This window comes from Astatotilapia calliptera, chromosome 16 (assembly GCF_964374335.1).
Source record: "Astatotilapia calliptera chromosome 16, fAstCal68.1, whole genome shotgun sequence".
In the NCBI taxonomy this organism is placed as follows: domain Eukaryota; kingdom Metazoa; phylum Chordata; class Actinopteri; order Cichliformes; family Cichlidae; genus Astatotilapia; species Astatotilapia calliptera.
In genome coordinates this window covers 34,578,952-34,599,777 of record NC_137437.1, presented here as the reverse complement: position 1 = coordinate 34,599,777, position 20,826 = coordinate 34,578,952, and the positions used below count along the sequence as shown (strand labels likewise).

General features: G+C 40.8%; 1 protein-coding gene across 1 annotated transcript in view; it reads right to left on the bottom strand.

Annotated features, from left to right (window-relative positions):
- tmem163a (transmembrane protein 163a) overlaps positions 1-20,826 on the bottom strand; it is a 58,896-nt gene that overhangs the window by 13,288 nt on the left and 24,782 nt on the right. Inside the window, exons 3-4 of the mRNA XM_026144680.2 lie at positions 2,350-2,393; positions 1,206-1,297 (exon numbers count right to left, since the gene is read on the bottom strand). Of these exons, the coding sequence (XP_026000465.1) occupies positions 1,206-1,297; positions 2,350-2,393 (136 nt within the window). The remainder of the gene's footprint in view (positions 1-1,205; positions 1,298-2,349; positions 2,394-20,826) is intronic.

The window sequence follows — 20,826 nt, the reverse complement described above, 5'->3', positions numbered from 1 at the left end:
GTCCAGGTCCAGACTGCAGGCAGGCGGGTTCAGGACCCGGACACCCGAACAGTTTAGTATTGTCTTGCTGAAATATGGTCTCATCTGGAAAAATGTCATCTTCATGGGAGGACATGTTCCTCTAAAACAGGGCTGGGGGAACTCCAGGGCTCAAGGGCCGGTGTCCTGCAGATGTGCAAAACGCACATCTGCCTTTCCAGGTGTGCAAGCATGCATGCTTTCCAAAAATAATTTCCACTTTGGATTTGTTTGGACCTCAGAACACTTTTCCATTTTGATTGAGTTCACTTTAAATGAACTTTGGTCCAGAGAAGACCGCTGCCTTTCCAAATCCTGTTCATGTGTGGCTCCTTCTCTCCATGTTGGAGCTTTAACCTGCATTTGTGGATGGCACAGTGTGCTCCTGAGTCCATGCGGTGATTTCTATTGAAGAACAACGCCTGATGTTATTGCAGTGCTGCCCAAGGGCCCAAAGATCAGAGAAAATATTGATTTTCAGCCTTGTCCCATTCACACAGATATTTATTCTAATATTCAGAATCTTGTGATGATTATGTACTGCAGATGATATTTATAGTCTTCATAATTTTCTGTTGAGGAACCTTATTGTTCTACTATTTGTACATGTAGTTTATTTGCAGTTTAATGAACCTCTGCCCATCTTTACCTCTCATAACCTCTGCCTCTCTAAGATGTTCTTTTTATATCATGTTACTGACCGGCTGCCAATTAACCTCATTAGTTCGTCCATCTGTTTCTTTATAGCACAACTTACTTTTCCTGCCTTTTCTTCCCCAGTCCCAACTTTGTTTGAATTGCTGGCATCAAATTCAAAATGAGCTAATAAACATATTTTTTATGAAATAGTAAAATTCCTCACTTTAAACATTTGATATGTTTTCTATGTTTTATTGTAAATAGAATATGAAATCACTGCACTCTATTTTTATTTATATATTACATAGGATCCGATCATTTTTTAAAATGTAATTTACTACAGAAAGATAAAATCATATGCATGAAATGACTGGATTGCAGGGGAATGGGTGAAGTCCTTTCACAGCAGAGGTGGGATTCATGGGTAAAAGAAGCCAAAGAGTAAAGATGAATGAACAAATAAATAAAACATACAACACCTGTGGTTTGAGAGTTGTTTATGATTCCACCCTTGTATCGTTGATCAAAAGATAAAGTTTTGTACTCACATATACTCTCTGTGTGCAGAGTGCACAGCTGCTGCATTGCTGTAGCGCCACAGGACGATGGCTGATGACATGACATCCAGCGTGGCATCAAACTACAGAAACGAGAAGCAAGTAATTAGAGAGAAAGAAGTGAGGAAGGTCAAAATTATCCATTGGACCTATACCACGACTCTTTAAATGATCAGATGTCCAGTAAGACGTGTAGACAGCTTTAAATAACTTATTTGTGCTGAAAATAAAACCACTTCATTCTGAAATCCCGTGGAGGAGAATAACGCATTTATTTCAGCACAACAGAATTTCAGCGGGCACATGAACTGACTCAGGTTATGTATGAATAGGGATGAGTGGATGTAAGGATTTAAGAGTCTCATTAAGGCTTATAGTGGAAAAACTGCAGGAACCACTTTCAAGTTTGTGCACCACAAAGAGCGAAGTGTTGATGTTTGGCAGGAAAATCAAAGCCATAAACATCATTAACGCGACAACAGTAGCTTCATGTTGGATTCAGGACTTCTCAGGGACAAACTTCTCTCCCTGAAGCCGGATCACAAAATAAAATCGTTATTAGTTCATTTTCAAATCATAAAATGTAAAAAGTAAGAAAAGGATGACTCAAAGTCTCACAGAGCTATCGATGATAAGCTGCTATGATCTAACCTCTTTGCATTGGGGCACATCCTCTTATTTTCTTCCTGCTTCTGTTTTAAAACTGTCATCTGCAGCCAAGCAATTAAACTGCTAATTAAAATCCAATCTTTAAGGAAGAGATAGCTAGCTCTGCAGATTATGGTTTATAATATTTTAATCACATTAGGCTAATCACATCTCCCTCCCTGGGCCCGGGTGTGGATATTGTAATTTTCACCTTCACTGCCATTACGTCATATTTTTATGATAATTCTCAGTGATTTCCTCCTAATAAGATTTCCGCTGTGTTCTAGTGGAGATCTGTTTAGCAAACACAAGAAGCATTTTGACATCCAACCACAGCGCCAGCCTCCAGTCCCTTCTCTGCCCTGTTACCTTGGAGACAAAAGGACCAATAGGACTTTGGTACTGGGATTCATTAATAAATCACTAGCACCCAAGTTATGACTAATTGATCAATGCAAATAGAGAGAAGAAAGGGGCGGGAACTTACGGCGAATCCAAATGCTGACGCGCTGTGTCTCATAAACGATACAGCTGTGGAGAGAGAGACGGACTGTTTACATCATACAAGTCTTTATCCCTTTTTAGTCACACTAACATATATACACATGTGATTCAGCACATGTCACATGCACAATCAGTAGGTTTGTGACGCTAAGTGGGAAACAATGTGTTTATTAAATCAGCATAACAAAATGAAAAGCGACTGTGATTAGATGAGTTATTTCTTAAAAAATCAACACTGATATTCATAAATGTTCTTCCTTTCTATTGAAATCACCAGCACCTCTCACATGCATACACTATATCACTATATCTAGAAACAGGAAATTAAAACCACTGGGTTAACCTGAGCTGGAGTTCAATCAATAAAGAGTTGAAATCTAAATCTTTGTTTATTGTATTCCGTCTTTTTGGCAAATGATTAAGCAGAAAATGCAAGTGCAAAAAAGAACAATTACATTTTTATTTATGATACCACTTATGACATGTGAGCAAATTAAAGGAGTTCTTGGCAGGTTGAACCTTCATCTGATCCAGATTTTTACAGCACTGTCCTTTATAGTCTATAATCCTACTCAGTATCATCCAAAGCAGAACAACAAGCATTAAAAACTAATAGAAAAACACACAGCTCATGTATGTCCATCTGATGATGCTCCAGGCCATCCGAGTTTGATACGTGTAAACTTGGCATGATTAACTGTCTATTAACAACATTAATGATCGGCTAACGCAACATGAAGTATCCCTCGAATAGGATTAAAGGTTTTGTCATCCTTTATCTACCACACCTGTGCTGTTCATCTACCTGTCCTGGTGTGCTGTCCCCTCTTTCTGTGTGAGTGTGTGTGTGTGTGTGTGGTAGTGCATGTGTGTGTGAGAGAGAGGGAGACTCTCAGGGGACAGCACATGGTCAGTTTAATCACCATGGCAACAGGAGATTTGAGGGCAAGATGGCCGTTGGTTTGAACTCAAAGCTTTCATCTCCTCTTCGCCAAGTCTTTCCCTTGGCTGGTATCTCCTTTTCTTTTCCTTCCTTCTGGTTTTCTTGTCATGTTCCCTGTTATATATATATATATATATATATATATATATATATATATATATATATATATATATATATATATATATATATATATATATATTGTAGCGGAAGCCTTTTGGCCATTTCTGAGACTTTGATGCTTCACAGTGTCAGGTAGGATGTGACCTTATTTGACAAGCTTTAATGACTACAACTGTGTTACAAACTTTTCAATTCTTTTGATGCCCCCAGTATGAGGATAGGATCAGGCTTAGCTGTGCTACAGCTATGCCAACACTGTGGAGAAGAAAGGATGGAAAAGCTGAACAGGAGACCGAAGATAACACGTGGTTGCTCACACATATGCTGTCTTTGTGTCTGGTTTTGTCCCAGATAGCATCACCCAGATTCTCCTCTTCATTCTGAGTCACGTTCACCATCTTTCACGATTATCTGTGCCCTCACGTACAAACTGTTTCACATACAAAGTTTATGAATCTCTGGGGCTCAACCAGACCTCCGACCCATCTGTTGAGTCAAGAGAAAAAGTCGAACTGAGAATGTTTGAGAAAGCCAACACAGGGAAGTCGGACAGGTGGTGACTGCTCAGTCTGTATATACAGTCTGTCTACTATGTATATATACAATACATTATCCCTGGTCCAACATCAAGCTCATAGTTTGTCTTTATTTGAAAGGAGTTCCAGTAGACTGGACATTTCGTCTGAGTTGAGGTAGCTGCATTGGGTTCATTTGGTGACTACACTGTCTCTGTTGCATTTCATAGACAGAAATGATGGCATATTTCATATTGCCATGTGATTGTGCGTCATCATGTTCGCTGTTAGGCATGTAGGAAAGTGCAGGTCGGACACAGCTGGATGGATGGTATCGAGCGTGTATGTGTGTAATGATTAGGGTCTATGTATCAGTTTTAAACTTTAGTTTTGTTAAGCAGTTATATTTGTGACTTGGTGTGACGACTTCACTACCCTTGTGTCAAAACAACAATCAGTGGGGTAGCCGAGTACTCCCCCGCACTGTTCACTAGTTTTTATAGCTCAGTGCTTTGTCCATGCTCATCCTTTTTCCCAGTTGTTGATAGTAAGGTCCTCTCTTCCTCTGGGCTCTCTGTTTACCTACAAGGTGATGGTGGCTTGGCTGGAGAGACTTTTAGATAATCTGTTCCTGGATGTAAAGGCCACCATGTCCGATGCTTCAAATACAAACTTTATGAGGTGCAATCATCCATTTTCATTTTATTACACAGTTTTAAATACAAATAACATCTGTCCAGGACATCTTGGGAAATATCTGACAAACATGCGGTTTGAGAAGTACTGCCCATCACCAGAGGAAGCTATAACAAAGGTAAAGACGTACCCACACAAGAAGGTAAAATCACCGTAGGTATGTGAGGATAGTGTTTTATCACTGATAAGACCCAGACAGGATGTGGATGTGACATCATCATGATTCCAATAACTTAACCGGTCACCATCACCATTAGTTTTTGGTCTGGACAGTACAGTTGAGAGCCTATATTCTACATTTTTACTTCAGTGTGGGGAAAAGAAAACATGTGTAAGATTTTCTCAATATCCTGGAGATGCTCTAGTATCGCGCATCATCATATGCAATTCTACATTATTAGAAAATTAGCTGTGGTGATTGATTCTGTGCTTGGTGCCAGAAATTCAAACAGATATTATTGAAACTGCAGCATATTCAGAAGCAAGAAAAGACTTTTTTGTAATATATGATGCAATCTTTAAAATAGCCAAAATGGTTCACACAGGATAATTATCCACTGAATAAGAGAAAAAATCTGCTTACATCTGCATCTCTTTGAGGAACTTCTCTCTGCATAATATCTGACCTTCTGTCTTCAAATACAAACTGTAAAGCTAACAACATGTTCACTGAGGAAGCAGTTTTCACACATGTATACATACAATGAGCCTGAGATTTTTCTGCTGTATTTAAAATGTATTCAGTGCTTCAAAGAACAGATTCGTCATCTATTAACTCATTTGTTATTGCTGATATTATTCCTCATTCATCATATTTGTCTTTCACTTCATGCCCCCCTTTAATTAAACATGCACTCAGATGAAAAAAAAAAACAGAATTCTCCCCTAAATAAAGCTGCTAATTTTTAAATAGCAGCCTCTTTCCTCTCCCAGCATGTATTCATTTCTCCAGTTTCTGCTCTCAGGCTCATTTGGATGTGCCAGCCGTCTGTGTGGTTACCGCCTGCCAGCAAATCGATGCCTCTCTTGAGGTGAGCAGACACGATTCTGTGTAACATCCTCTGGGTTGTTAGTTAATCAGGGAGTCAAGCATGCATGACCAGTGCTAACAAGACTGGGGAAACAAAGAGGGAAAGCAAAGCAGAGTATGGTAGAAATGGAGTAGAAGAAGGAGGATATAAATGAGAAGGAGGAGCAACTAAAAGAAAGGGGGTACGTGCTTACAAGAGAAGGAGGAGAAGCAGCGGACTGGAAGAAAGATGCAGATGTGAGGATTATATAGAGTCCGGGGGAAAATGGGAACGTGAATAAGAGCAAAAATGTGTGTGTGTGTGTGTGTGTGTGTGTGTGTGTGTGTGTGTGTGTGTGTGTGTGTGTGTGTGTGTGTGTGTGTGTGTATTCATATCTTCCAAAGATTGGAAGTTTACTTAGATACTTGTGGGGACCAACAGCCCTTATAGGGACAAAAATGCTGGTCCCCACAAGTTTAAAGACATATGTGTGACTCAAAATGTGGTTTTAGTGAAAGGGTTATAATTGGGTCATGGTTAGGTTTACGGTAAGGGTTAGGTATTCGTCTTTCATGGATACGGTTAGGTTAAGGGGCTAGAGAAAGCATTATGACAATTGGATGTCCCCACAATTAGATGTGTGTGTTTTATACATAAAATGTTTGCACAGAGAAAAAAACCTGATAGCTTGGAAGTTCTTAATTGTGATTCTTCTGTGTTGCAGTATTTATTTTGAGGAAAACACAGTTCTAATAAGAACAGTCTAACAGTCTGACAATCTTCTATTCTATTTGCTAATAGTCCACTTTGATGTCCTGTCAACACCTGCATACCTCATAGCTGTAGCAATGGTTATGACTTGGCAGCAGTAAAAACCTAATTATCAGTGAGTTATACAAGAACTGGGGCCAGAGCCAGCACCAATATATTCTCTCTCTCTGGCTCTCTGGCTCTAGTCTTCCCTTGGCACTGATCACTGATTATAAGCAGGACTTGGATGAAGCAGCATCTGATCAGACATCACTTCCAGACCAGGCTTTGAACTCTTGGGGGTGTTGAGGACCAGCGAGCGAGACATGGTGGAAGCATTCATAATGACTACCGGTATTAATAGTTTCTGAGCTCTGTTGTCCTCTGCTTGAGGCAATATGCAGAAAAGAAAATATAAATGATAAAAGCTTACAGACTATATTGGACAGACTTCCCCCTTTCTAATGGTTTGTTGGTGCTCTTTAAAGCTCGTTTCCTTTGGTTTCTGCTTGGTGCAAATTTTTCTTACTGCTCTGACTTTTCATTGTTAAAATGGTAAATGGTCTGTATTTGTAAAGCGCTTTACACATCCAGTCATCCACCCATATTCACACACTGGTGATGGCAGCTACATTGTAGCCACAGCCACCCTGGGGCGCACTGACAGAGGCGAGGCTGCCGGACACTGGCGCCACCGGGCCCTCTGACCACCACCAGTCGGCAACGGGTGAAGTGTCTTGCCCAAGGACACAATGACCGAGACTGTCCAAGCCGGGGCTCGAACCGGCAAGCTTTCTATTACAAAGCAAACTCCCAACTGTTGAGCCACGATCGCCCCTGTTAAAGATTTTGCCTCTGTGAGAATAGCATGCAGCTAATATTGGACTTTGAATAACTGGACAAAAGAAGAAGAGTCGTGTTTTCTGCAGAAGCAAAAGAGTTGAGAGTGATAAAGTGGAGTGCATAAGGTGAAGTCACTGTGATGTCGACCGCTGGTTTGTAAAATCCCCCCACTACAGCACCGAGTCAGTTGCATTCAGCAGCTGACTGAGATACCAGTCACATGAACTAAAGCATGCCCTGTTCTCTTACAGATGTCTATGTGATAACATTATATTTTGCAGTCAGAGGAGTCACCCTCTTCTGGCCAAGGCACTGCTGCTCTGATGCCCACAGCATGTCTGTATTTGGATAGAAACTGAAATGAAAACAAGACCTCAGAGAACCTCACAGAGGTATTTACTTGATAAAGAGAGCTCTGGAACTTGTTAGACATCCAAGAAGGCAACATTTCTATCAGATCACCAAGAAACAAATAAAAGCCATCTGGCCTTTGTGACAATTGTTCAGAGGGGAACTAGTGAGAGTGACAGATTGTAGTTTTGAGCTTTCTGGGGTGAAAATGAGCTCTGCAGAGTGTAATGCAACTAATGTGTGAGCTATCTTTGTCACACAGGCTGATAAAGGATAACTGTATAAAAGATAAAGCAAGCAGATATACAGCAAGTCCTCACTGCGAATTGACTGGTATTGATGTTTTTTATTGATACAGTACTATCATTGATTGGGTGTGGTTCCTTATTGATTGCTTATTGATGTCTGATCAGTTTTCAAAACTGTAGATCTACACAGGTTTTCAGCATCAAAGGAACTGGTTTCTTATCTCAGAGTGAACACAGTGTAGAAACAGAATAAAGGCTTGCTCATGATTCACACAAGCGCTGGTAAAATAAACTTAATAGTATTTGAGGTAAACGGTGCTAGTGATTGGACAGTTTTGGCCTGGTTCTGAACCAGAAGTCCCATCTCTAGTAGCAATCACTGGAGTTACATTAGCTCCACCAGTAATGTGACCTTCCTGAATTTTCCCTGTCAGGAAGTTCTGTATGATGGGCAGAACTCAGAGGACGTAATGTAAAATGAAAGTACAGCTTTATTGCTGGACACAAAAATAAACATAATGTAGGTCAGGAACAAACAAGACTAAAACTGGAGAACACACGAGGAGAGACACGGACCATGAGAACACAACAAAGATGCAAACTCACAGATTACACCAGAGTGGAAACACCTGGAGAAAAAACACAGCTGAGCTAAATCTAACGAACAAGACAAGGGAAGCAAAACTAGACATAATGCACACGAAATGAGAGACTATCAAAATAAAACAAGTAGTAACTGAACAAAGAAACAGGTGGGCAGACTCGATACAAAGACAAGCACAGAGGCAGACTTCATACAGGAGACGCTGAGGACAAAACACAGAAACGAGACTAGGACCATGAAAAGAAACTAACATACTACTAGACTAGAAATAAAGATGAACTCAGAGGCACTAGGAAATATTACACTTGTAAGACAAAATAAAGAACTTGAACATAAATTATCTCCTAAATGCAAATGAATAAATCGTGAGTTCACAAAAAGCTGGACACATTGGGTGAGAGAGCCAGGACCATGTACCATTGGTTAAAGCTGATCTGTAAATATCTACAATGTTAAAGCTAAGAATCTGCTTCATTCTGGTCAAACTGCTGAGAAATACAGTGTATATCCACAGTGGCACTTTCTACAGCAAATGCTTATTATCCATCAAATCACCTCTGTTGCTGATTATACTGGGGGGAAATTCTGTATTAAATTAACAGAATCATTTGCAACCAAATAGAAGCATAATTATGTCCTCCCCTGTGTTCCTCAAGGGCAAGAGCTCAATTTAGGGATGTGAAAGTCATTTTACATCACACAGAGGAAAGGAGTAATCTGGGAGACTGAGAAAAAGGCAGAGGAGGGATGAGAAGGCAGCAGCACAGGCAGCAGATGGACAAATAGAGTGACACAGTGAGACAGCACGGGTGAGAGAGCAGCAGACAGAGAAAGGTGAGAGATTAAAGTGAGCGAAAGATGAGATTGTAGGAGGCACTCTTGCACTGCCAATCAATGCATCTCTGAGCTTCTAATCTAATCGAGGTGACTCATCTGTACTTTGAAAATAACTCCCAGTAGACTCGTATTGAAGTTGAAGATGGTTCCAAGATGAGGACAGAGATTCAGAGTGGTTGAATCGTAGTCATGTGGTTCAAGAGCAGTTAATTTTATTCCTTGAAAACATGGTCCTGGTAGATCTGTTATTTGCACAATGTAATGACGAGATGGAACTAGCAAACAGAGGCGGGTACGTAAAGAGCCAGAGGGAGAGGGGAGCAAAAAAGCTGGACAGGGAGCAGAAGGAGGGGAGAGGGAACACAGAAGGGGGCGAGCTGACAGGGAGGAGGAATTATGCATCATTATAGTTGGACGTAACAAGATTTTTATGCAAATCCACCTGTCTGAGCATAAATTTTGCAGTTCCAGTGGAAAAGAACATTTTTGTTTTACTATCTGAGGTGGAAAGCAAAACAAACTCTGACTAACAATGCTCAAGGTGACCTGCTGCAAGGCAATTCAAAAGACTCGCACTGAAGATGAAAATAAATTCAAAGTGCAAATGCAAAAATGTAGAATAGTTTTTTGTCTTAAATTAATTTAAAAGAAAATAAAATTTCATTGAATGTAAAGTGAAATCTTTCAAAGCTTTGTAGCTCATAGCAGTAAGCTAAGATCTACATTTACACTCCACAAGTTCATCAAAGAATTGAACAAAACATTCACTCAAAATATGACATTATAGATATTGCACTGATTGGGAGGACGTGCATGTAAAATGATAACAAAACTTTTGGAGGTGGGGCTAAACTAGGGAAAAAATGTACTGGAAAGTGTTTTTGCTAACCCGAACCAAGACACTTGTATCCTCAAAAACGTCACTATCGCTGTCAGCAAAGACGAGTGAGCTTCACTGACTCACTGACTCGTTCTAGGGCCTCCTCCAGGATAAAGAAACGTGGACACTTCTCACCCAGCATTGACAGCTGAGGTAAACAGCAACGGACTGACATTCATAAATGGACAGGAGCCAGAGTTGTTTGTCCTACAGTGGCCTACAGCGTAATAAAGCTGATCATTTTAGCCTCCATTGATAGTTTTCCTGTTCATTACAGCTCTTGAGGTTTGCAAAGTGATTCGTTGGATTTAGCTTTGCTAACAGCTGCGACTGGATCACCACAGGATGACTTTATGGTGATTACATCCGTTTACTCTGAGACTCTGTGGGAGTCACTGTGAGTCACGATATAAATAAACACAAACTACTAACCTTACTACAAAACATATCGCCTTTCAGAAAACTATTTTGTGAAATGTAACCACAGTTTATAGAAGACAGGAGTGTGACTTCAGTAGATACACCTATTATTAGATTCATGTCTGTGTGTGTATTCCTTTGTGGTTGTTACTCTCCACTGGGGCAGGAAGTTAAAACAAAAGCCCTCAGGACGCTGCTTTCACATTAATTAGCAGCTTTAAGCAGACAAACAAACCCTCTGATGGCCATTCACAGACCCCCCCCACACACACACACACACCAAACTCTAAAAGCACATCTACATAAAGTATCAAAAATTAAGACCTTTAACCAAAGAGCTCGAGCTAAATTTCGATCTCCGCACACAAACAAAAACACGACCCTTGCCTTCTCGGCAGACACATCCGACATGGCTGCGGCCGTTTGCTCAGCTGCAAAATATTCTGTTTAATAATTCAGGACCTACTGCTCAGCTCTGCACTATGGCTGAGTTCACCCTGCGGAAAACCCTGCTGGGATACTTCCTTTCTCCCGCCGCCTCTCCCCCTCAGTCCTCTCTCATTTTAACCTCTCCCTTTTTTCTGTCCTCCTTCCTCTCTTCATCCCCTGTGGGTGGCGCTCTTGCTCTCCCCTTGTCTCTGCCTACCTTCTAAAGGAGAAGTCATTCTTTGCCTCTGTTGCTGCAGTTGTATTCATCTTCCCATTCTCCTTCCCCACATCACCCCAACTTCGTTTTACTATTAATCACCCTTTTGTACTCCCTCCCTTCCCCCCTTTACTCTCGTCCACCACTCCTGTCTGTTTCCATCTCTTTCGTCATGCTTCTTAATTTGTCACTTTCTTCACTCCTCTGTCCATTTGTTCTTTCCCCATCTTAAGCCGTCCTGCCTTGATTCGGTACCTCCCTGCGGGGCTCCCCTACTCCCTTCATTCATCAGCGCTCTTCTCTCACTGTAGCCCAGCAGTATTGATTTGCAGCAGGGCAGAGCTGCAGTCGATGGGCACAGCGAGGGAGGCGTCATCTGCGAGCGGCTTGGTGCTGTGGACTCACTAGGTTTCATGCAGAGATTAAGTTAGGGCAAGCACACGGCTGGTTGGCCTCATGCTTCCGAAACACCTGCAGGTTTTAAAAAGCTTCATCCTGGAACCATTTTAAAAGCTTTTAGGTGGGGTTCAAGGATTTTCTGCAGCTTTCCTGCTCAATGCCAAGAAAGAGGTGTCCCTGGTACGCTAGACACGAATGTGTTTAGAAAGAAATTAAAGTCCAGCAGAGTCATAAATGGATTGTGTTGGTACATAAGACATTTCTAATGAAGATTCTCTTAATTTCCTTTAGCAAGGGAAATTACTGTGCTGCAGGTAGCCAAGGGACATCCTGTAGCAAATTATGAGGCATCAAACAAGATTTCCTCTCAAGGTCTCCGCTGTGACCTTGAGGCATCATTAAGACCTTACTTAAGAGACTCCCGAGACCTTGGAATGCACTTCCACCAGATCTCCAGGCTACAAACTCTCTCTGCTTTTAAATCATGTTTTAATACCCATCTATTCAGAACTGCACACCCTTCATCATGACTTGATCTATTTTTACCTCGATTCACTTTTATAGTTGTTTTTTATTTTGTTGTTGTATAAGGCGACCTTGAAGGCCTTTAAAGGTGCCTGTAAATGAAATGTATTATTATTATTATTATTATTAAGAATGAGACACTTTAAATAATTAGACATCCTACGTTTGTCCGATACAACATCACAGTAGAAAGCATTTGTTCGAGACTAAACCTTTGCCAAACTGAGCAGATTCCAACTGTTCAAACCGTGTGTTTTTTATTGTTTTCATTTTTGTTGCCAACTTGGACATCCTTTGCTAAAATCTGTCAATCCACCACAGAAAGTTGACCACAAAACAAAGTACGACTAACTGTGGGAACTCAAATATAGTGTTTCACTTGAACTGAACAACACAGTTGTCAAAAAGCAAAAATATCATCTAGCTGTCAAAGTGCGGCAGTGTCGGGGGCAAGATGTTGGCACAAATGCAGGATTCATTCCGAACTCTTTAAAAAAACTGTAGCTGACAACGTGTTAGCATTCCGAAAACAATGAATCTCAGGAAAACAAAGAGGGCGAGAGGAGACTTGACATATCTACACAGGGTAATGAGGTTAGGGAAAAACAGGTGGAAACAAATCAGGGATAACAAGACAAAGGAAATTAACTCAATGCAAGGCACACAAGACAAGAGACTACCAAAATAAAACAGGAAATAACTTTCACTGAAGCCCGAACAAAAAAACAAGGAGACAGGACAGGAGGTTATAAACAGGGTGAGAACCAGATTAAACAGCTCTACTGAAGGAGGTAATACTGCTCACCTGCATCTGATGCAGACACTGTGTAACTAATTTACTTCTGTTTGGCATTAGCTGCATGAATTTCTATATTTTCATACAGTTATTTAACTTATTTAACACAAAAAACAATATAAACTTTGTTTGCTTTAAATAAATGCACTAATCACCCTGTACACTAATTACAAGAAAGACTCACAGGAAAGCGTTTCCTGTGGGCCCATTACCACTCCTGGCAAGCCCATTAAATAATCTCCTCACTGCTTACTGTTTACCTAACTAATTTATTTGCTTTGATAAGACTCGAGCCTTCAGAGTTCCTTGTCAGGGATACAGTGAGTAATAATTAGTGGAAATCACAGAGCCAAACTCGGCAGCTGCTGTGGTTAACTTTGGCCCGTAAGTTCCACTGTGAAGTGAGTGGGAACAACTGCTACAGTCTGACATGTAGACAAGCAACACTGTGGCACATAGATAAACACGCTTACAACCAAACCACCGACATACACGTAACCTAACAAATTTCAGATATGGCAGGATAGATTCAGCTGAGTCTGACTGTCTGTTTTAGCCCTGCACGGAGACACCTGATCCCCTGCACTAGCTTGAATGTCTGATCTCCCGCCAACTCTTTCCCTCTCTTTCTTCAGTGAGATACATGCACTTGAGAGCTACAGTAATTTCCCAGCCTCTCTTTGTATCACTATTACTCAATTTCCCCTGGCACCTCTTCCTGAGAACATTTTCCATCTATGCTGCTCGAGTAAAACAAGATACAATGAGTTGCAAAACCCTCCTCTGTGCAAATGAAAAAGCTAAGCAGAAGCCTTCTACCGCCAATCTGGATTTATGCATGAACAGGACAGGAAATTATTCATATCCCTGTACTGCTTATTTAATGGTATGAAAGCCTGCAACTTTAGATACAACTTTATGTAGATTTGTATGCAAATATTAAGCACACTGTTTAAGGTAGTATGCTATACTTTTAATCTAGATACAAAATGTTTATTATCTGCTTTGGCATTGCCTATTATTTGACGTCCAGTGGACAAAACAAACAAACAAACAAACAAACAAACAAACAAAAAATCCAATGTGTTCACACTGTGTGTACTTGCTAGTCTATTCAATACATATGTCTCTGTCACTGACCTTGAGGAGGTGCTGATTCAGAGATATTTCAGGTGAGGATTCGTTTTCATTGTAGCGCAATAAAAAACTGGAGGAAGTAAACTGAAGATAGAATGATATAAAATAACATGATGATGCATGCATTCATGCAAACCTCACAAAGTAGCACCTACATTTAACTAATAGAATAGAATAGAATAGAATTTATTGTTGTTATAGAGGTTATAGACTGGTATCTCTTCTAAACCCATTAAAAAGAAATTTAACAAAATTAGTAAAAACTAGACATCATCACTCCAAAGGGAATAATTATATAGGGTGAAATATATTAGACTGTTAATGGATGGTGGTGTGGTGGGGGTTGATGGAGGCCCCAGCTCGGGGGGAAAACCTGAATTGATCGTTTGCTTGATGGCAAAAGTTCAAATAGAGGGTGAGCGGGGTGTGAAATGTCTGAATTGATTGTTGCTGCAGGCCTTCTTCCTTAGATGGTTTGCGTAGACATCTTCTACATGTGGGAGCTCCAACCTTACTCCATACGTAGGTCCTTCAGCTCGGCAGCTGCACAGCGTCTGTGCCACATTGTGATGCTGTTTGTAACGATGCTGCAGATGTTTCTGGGGGAGCTGTGCTTGTTTCAGCTTCCTTAAGAATAACAGCCTCTGTTGGGCTTGTTGGGCTTTTGTGCCCAGGCTTCAGGTGTTGTCAGACTAGATGGCAAGAGCCTCTCAACACTCTCTGCTTCTCCCTGTATGTGAAGGAGGAAGTGGGCTGTACTTTCTCTTCTCCTGAAGTCTTATAAGTGTTAAGATCCACAAGAATATTTTATAAAAAAGTATGTAATTAATCATGCTTTATGAGTTACTCATCATGTTTGTCTTCATTATCAACAGCACACATTCCAAGCTGAAATATAAGGCTGTTTTGTCTGTTACACACAAGGCTGCCTTTGGCATCGATGACTTAACGCACTATCCAAGTAACATACAGTATTGTGCAAAGGTCTTGAGCCATTCATCATTTCTATATATTGAGGTTGGAGTTGGTTTGTATACCACTGTGGTTGTTTGGCTTCTTTCCTTTTTATAAACTTGCTGGTTAGTTTTAGACACTTACATGGTAATTACGTGGAGTTAGGGAAAGATTATGATTTGAGGGAAAATACACATATTCACAACACTGAAAGTTTAAAAACGATAAGTTGGGATTGACAGATGTGTCTGATTAACAGCATAGCCTGAGGACTCAAACTATCCCATCCAAGGATAAATGAGAACCCACTGGTGGTTTCACGTTAAACAACTAAACAGTAATGGTAGTGAATATTGTTGTAATTATTATGAACTAAGCGAGTCATAATAATAACCATCCATTGTATTCTTCAATGGATGGTTTCAATGCATGAAGAGCTGCTTGAATTCGTTATAATTCATGTGTAAAGTGTCACATCCTTGTGTGTACGCTGTGAGTGCGACTTCGTCTGAATATAAGTTGAGAAAGTTGGTTTGCTGTTTTGTTTTGTTTGTGAAGAACTGAGTCCTAAGCAGATCCACAGTGCTGATCTCCTGTGCACCTCTGACCACAGCGTATATCTCCCACAGCTAAATAATGAGCTCTGTGGAGACTGTTTTACATAATCAAATTGAGACATGCAGACATACAGAAATCTCTGAGATGCTCACACAAGCAACTGCACACACGCACGCACACACACACACACACACACACACACACACACACACACACACACACACACACACACACTGTGGGCTGCTATTTGTGGGAGGTAGGGGAAGATTATTTCAGCTGTCAAACACCAATTACTGTGATATTTTTGTAGCAAATGATAAAAAATGTTATGAGCTGAATAAAGTATTAGAGCTGTAAACGTCTCATTAAGGGTTCTCACTGTTATGCAGCCATGTGATTCAGTCGCAAAATGATGCAAATAAAAATACAATTAAAAAGACTTGAGGGGTCACTCGCCCCCTGACCCAACACTGACCCAACACTGCTTTGAATTTTAGTTTGTGCAAAAGTATTTTCTCTAAAAAACAGTGGATTATAAAAGCAGACAGGGAACTGAGGCTACAATTGTCTAAAGAGCTTGGAAAGAAAAGCTACAATTCACACAGGTTTGTGAAAACTGGAAAGTAGAAGACAAAACACTGCCAGGCGTGATGAGTTTCGATTTCTTCACTGGCACTGTCTGAATTTGGTGTAAACAGCATGAAAGCACAGATCCATCTTTTTTTCTTCCTTTTTTGTGTGTTATGTTTGATTTTTCCAACAGGTTTTAAAAGTTTCTAATGTGTTCAATTCATACAGTTGGCCAATTAAGATTTTATTTAAATCTATTGACGATTATAAGGAACTGACATACCCTGAGAGAGTATCCAAACGTCACACAAAAAGCACCCAGTTAACCTACAGATCCATATCCAGGACCTGCTTAATGGGCGGTGATAGTGCCAACCGCTGCACCACCTTTCCAATATGTCACTTCTTTGATTTAGTTAGAAACCAGTGAATTATCAAAGAGACAAAACATGGCAGCTAACAGAACAGCTCAGGAGAAATGTTGATGGAATGGTTTCAGGGTTACTTTGATCAGTATTAGTAGTGTGCTAATGCACCCTTAATCACCCTTTGAGCTTTTGGGTGCACATAAACAAGAGCCCAGACTTCACACACATATTTAAACACAAATAGTTGAAAAATCCTTCTGAATATTTACCATTCGAAGGAAAAACCTTTCTACCCCATCTGACATGAGAAAATACTTCACTTATTTACAGGGAAATCCTTTAAGGCCAGTAGACACCAGTGAAATTGCATTTACTGTAAATTAAGGGCCCTCAAGTAAGCTGTAACCAAACCTGTGAGTCCTGATCTTGAAAGACAATCACCTACTAGTCATGTCAGTGGACAGTCTGAGAGTTATGTGCGGTTATGTGTAATTTTTCTGGTACAAAAAGTTGAGGATTACTGATTTCTGGATGCACAATGTGACAAGCAGTCCTTTCATAGCAACAGGCCTCCTGTTTCATCATCATCATTTACCGTGGTAACAACAGCACAGAAGGCGCCGATAGGCTCCTCGGCTGAAAACACTGTGTGATGAATTGGATTCAAAAGTGTGTGGCAGCTGAGGAAAGTAATTGAAGCCAGTATAACTGAAACTGGATGAAGATAGTGCAGCAGTACAGCTTGAGAAAGGATTTTAACACTTGTTGTGATGATACAACTCTTCCACACAACCACAATACTCCGTTCTCCTGAGTTTAAAACAAAGAAAAGACAGATTCTTATTATCACGGCTCTGACTTATCTCCACTACATTTGAATGTCAGTAAATGGTCCTGCTTTGATAAATTTCGTATGAATCTGCTTAAAGAATCATTTGCACTTCAGTCTACCTCACATCACAGCCCAGTTTCACTCATTCAAACAGGTCTGCACCAACACACAGTTTCATCTTGGTTAAAAATGAATGAGGTGGGAGTCATGACCAGAAACTATTTCCATCTATTCGGATTCAGAGTTGTCGCTTTCTGCGATGGATTGGAGGGGTGTATCTGACTGTGAGCTGGTCCTGTCATAACAAAGTAAAAAATACTGCACTTCTGGCATCTTTGAGAAGGTACCACACGCCCTGTCCAACATCTCCCTTTAATTTGCACTTGTAATTCCTTAAATTAATTAAATGGTTCCATAGCTTTCAACCTGCAACCATGTCTTTGGGGTGTTGCCATATTTTAATTTGTTGGTGGATTAACAAGTTATTTATTTCTCTTGGGACTAAGTCTCTTTCAGAGGCAGCCCCCAGTGGCCACTACTGGTACTGCAGTTTTTAGCGCCGCTTCAATCATAAGCATTATTTTCTTGTTTTTTTAAATGCTGAAAATATAGCAAAGGCATGATACTGTGGTTTTCAGTAACTCAATATTAAATGCTTTATTTATTATACATTATATTATAGACTATATTTGGCTTATAATGGCCTTAATGAATACAAAATAGTGACACCGAGTTGGTAATCTTTTTTGAGGCCCTTAAACTATTCTTAAGTGTCCAAGTTCATTCAATCCCTTTTATTTACTCCTTATACATGTCTCAGTGGTATCCTGCATTAGAATTTGATGAGGCACTTTTCCTAAACCATTACACTATCTCTCACTCACATTTTGTTTACCATCAGCTGTTAAAACCACCCAATGGAAAAAACAGAATCTATCTCGACATTTTATTTGTTGTAACAATCACAACTGAGACTGAAAGATGAAAAAGAGGAATAAAAAAACCAAAATGTTTTGCTGTTACAAGCACAAATATAGGTTGGTGTTAGTAACTACCAGGCAGTCGTGCTCATCTTCTTACACCTGACTTTCAGGGACAATAACAACATGCAGTTTTTGCACCGTGTGAGTTGTGTATCATCACGTAGTGTGTGCTTGTCCTAGCTGAATGAGGGAGACGCTGTATATACAGTATGTACTTTCAGTGCTGCAGGAGCTGGGACACCTGGCAGCTCGAATTTCATTTCTCATTTTATTTTACATTTTTTTCTTGGCATTAAGTGAGCTGAGGGGAAAAAGAGACACATACCTTAAGCAGTGCATGCACCATTATCCACACCCCGCACAACAGAAACAAGATGAAACAGAAGTCTTACTCAAAGCGTTTCTGGCTGAGGTGCAAAGGTTTACAAGCCTGAGTGACAGTGATTGTTGTTTTTGGTGCTTCCAGTTAAGGGTTCACTAGAATTTTGTCAACTCATTCTCACCACATGTCTGATATAACCCCCACCTTCAGTGTAAAATCCATTCAGTGTCTTAGTGTCGTGCGTCGTGTGCAGGCTGTCGATTCACTAGAACATCCTGAGCCACAGTTATAAAAGACTGAGCCTGAGATTGTGAAAGAAAAATCTATTTTTGGTTTATTGGCCAGGATTATGTTTTTACACACATGCATGGACACAGACACACAAACACACACACACACACACACTTGAAACAGGAGACTAATTTGTACTCAATTTTCAGGGACCTCTTGTCGAGACAGCCAAACCTACTTGCATTCTGCCTGTAAGTGCCTTACCCTGTGTTATTCTGTGTGTGTGTGTGTGTGTGTGTGTGTGTGTGTGTGTGTGTGTGTGTGTGTGTGTGTGTGTGTGTGTGTGTGTGTGTGTGATGACGCCCTCAAACCTTTGATGTTCAAACTGCAGCAAAGATATCATCGACCAACAACCTGATATTATTTTTATATGAAAGATAAACTTGGCACAAAAAGAAAGGATGTTTGTGATTGGTCGATTATTTCTTTGCTGTAACTATGCTACTTGGCAATAAATCTGATAATCTCCTCTGGAAAGCTTGTTTATTATTATTATTTAAAAGGAAAATGCATTTGTAGGTTGAGCAGCAGAGTTGAGTATGTTGCACCCATCAAAAACTTGCCAAATCTTCGCTGCTAATGCCAAACAGCTTATTCTGCTGTGGACTCTTATATCGTGTCATTTCGATGGATGAAGTCTGAAGAAACAAGACATATTGGCAATTTAAACATTTTTTAATTTAACAAACTGGGGCCTCAGTGACATGTGGAAGAAACATAAAGAGGAACAACAGCCTGGCACCTCCTCCTCATGCTGATTGTGTTGGTCACTCTGGTACGGACAGCACGCTTAAGCTGATCACATAACTGTTCAAAGGGGTGGAGGTCAGGACTGCAGGAAAACCCCGCTGTGGGATTGCCAGTGGTTGCAGAATCTCATCTTGATATCTCTGCACCGAGAGTGCCTCCAATGACAGCAAGCCTTGTTTTTCCAGAGAGAGAGAAGATGACCTTCACCATCACACTGCCTCCACCAAAAGCTGTTATCAACATAGCGTTCTCCATGTCTTCTCCATACTTTGATCCTACGACAAGACAAGGAAATGGTCTTCTTCTTTGGATGTCCACTTCGCCGCCTGTCTCTGACACCTTCTATTATACTGAACTTAGCCTTCAATTTGGAGAGGGAACAACGGCTCACTCAAAAAATGCTGCAAAATGGTTTAAGTTGCACTATGGCACAGGTCTATCCAGACCAGTGAAACAGGGACGCTGCTCCAAAATGCTACAATCAGGCACCTAGATAGATAGATAGATAGATAGATAGATAGATAGATAGCATGTACCATGAGTGGGAGGTGGGTTACTGTCTATTCAACACTCACAAAGAAGCTATTATGATTCAGCTGTAGGGAAAACAAATGATCCCAGAAACACATAGAGTTCCTTTGTTAACTATAGATTTTCCAGGGAATGTGTGTTTAGCAGGTGGCTTTGCAGCCTGCATGAGTTCCCTTTGATGGAAAAAACTGCATAAAGTTCCTCCACAAGAACCAGAATGTGTACATTAATTTCCAGAGACTTCTGTTCTCAATTTACCGGTCGATCTACGTCCCTACCCTCACCTATGGTCACGAGCTGTGGGTAGTGACCGAAAGAACGAGATCGCGAATGGCTGGCCTCTCAAGAGGGGCTCAGAGTAGAGCCGCTGCTCCTCCACATCAAAAGGAGCCAGAGAAGGATGCCCCCTGGGCGCCTCCTGGGTGAGGTATTCCGGGCATGTCCCACCGGGAGGAGGCCCCGGGGCAGACCCAGGACACGCTGGAGAGATTATATCTCTCGGCTGGCCTGGGAACGCCTTGGTGTTCCCCCGGCACAAGCTGGAGGAGGCGGCTGGGGTGAGGCAGGTCTGGGCTTCTCTG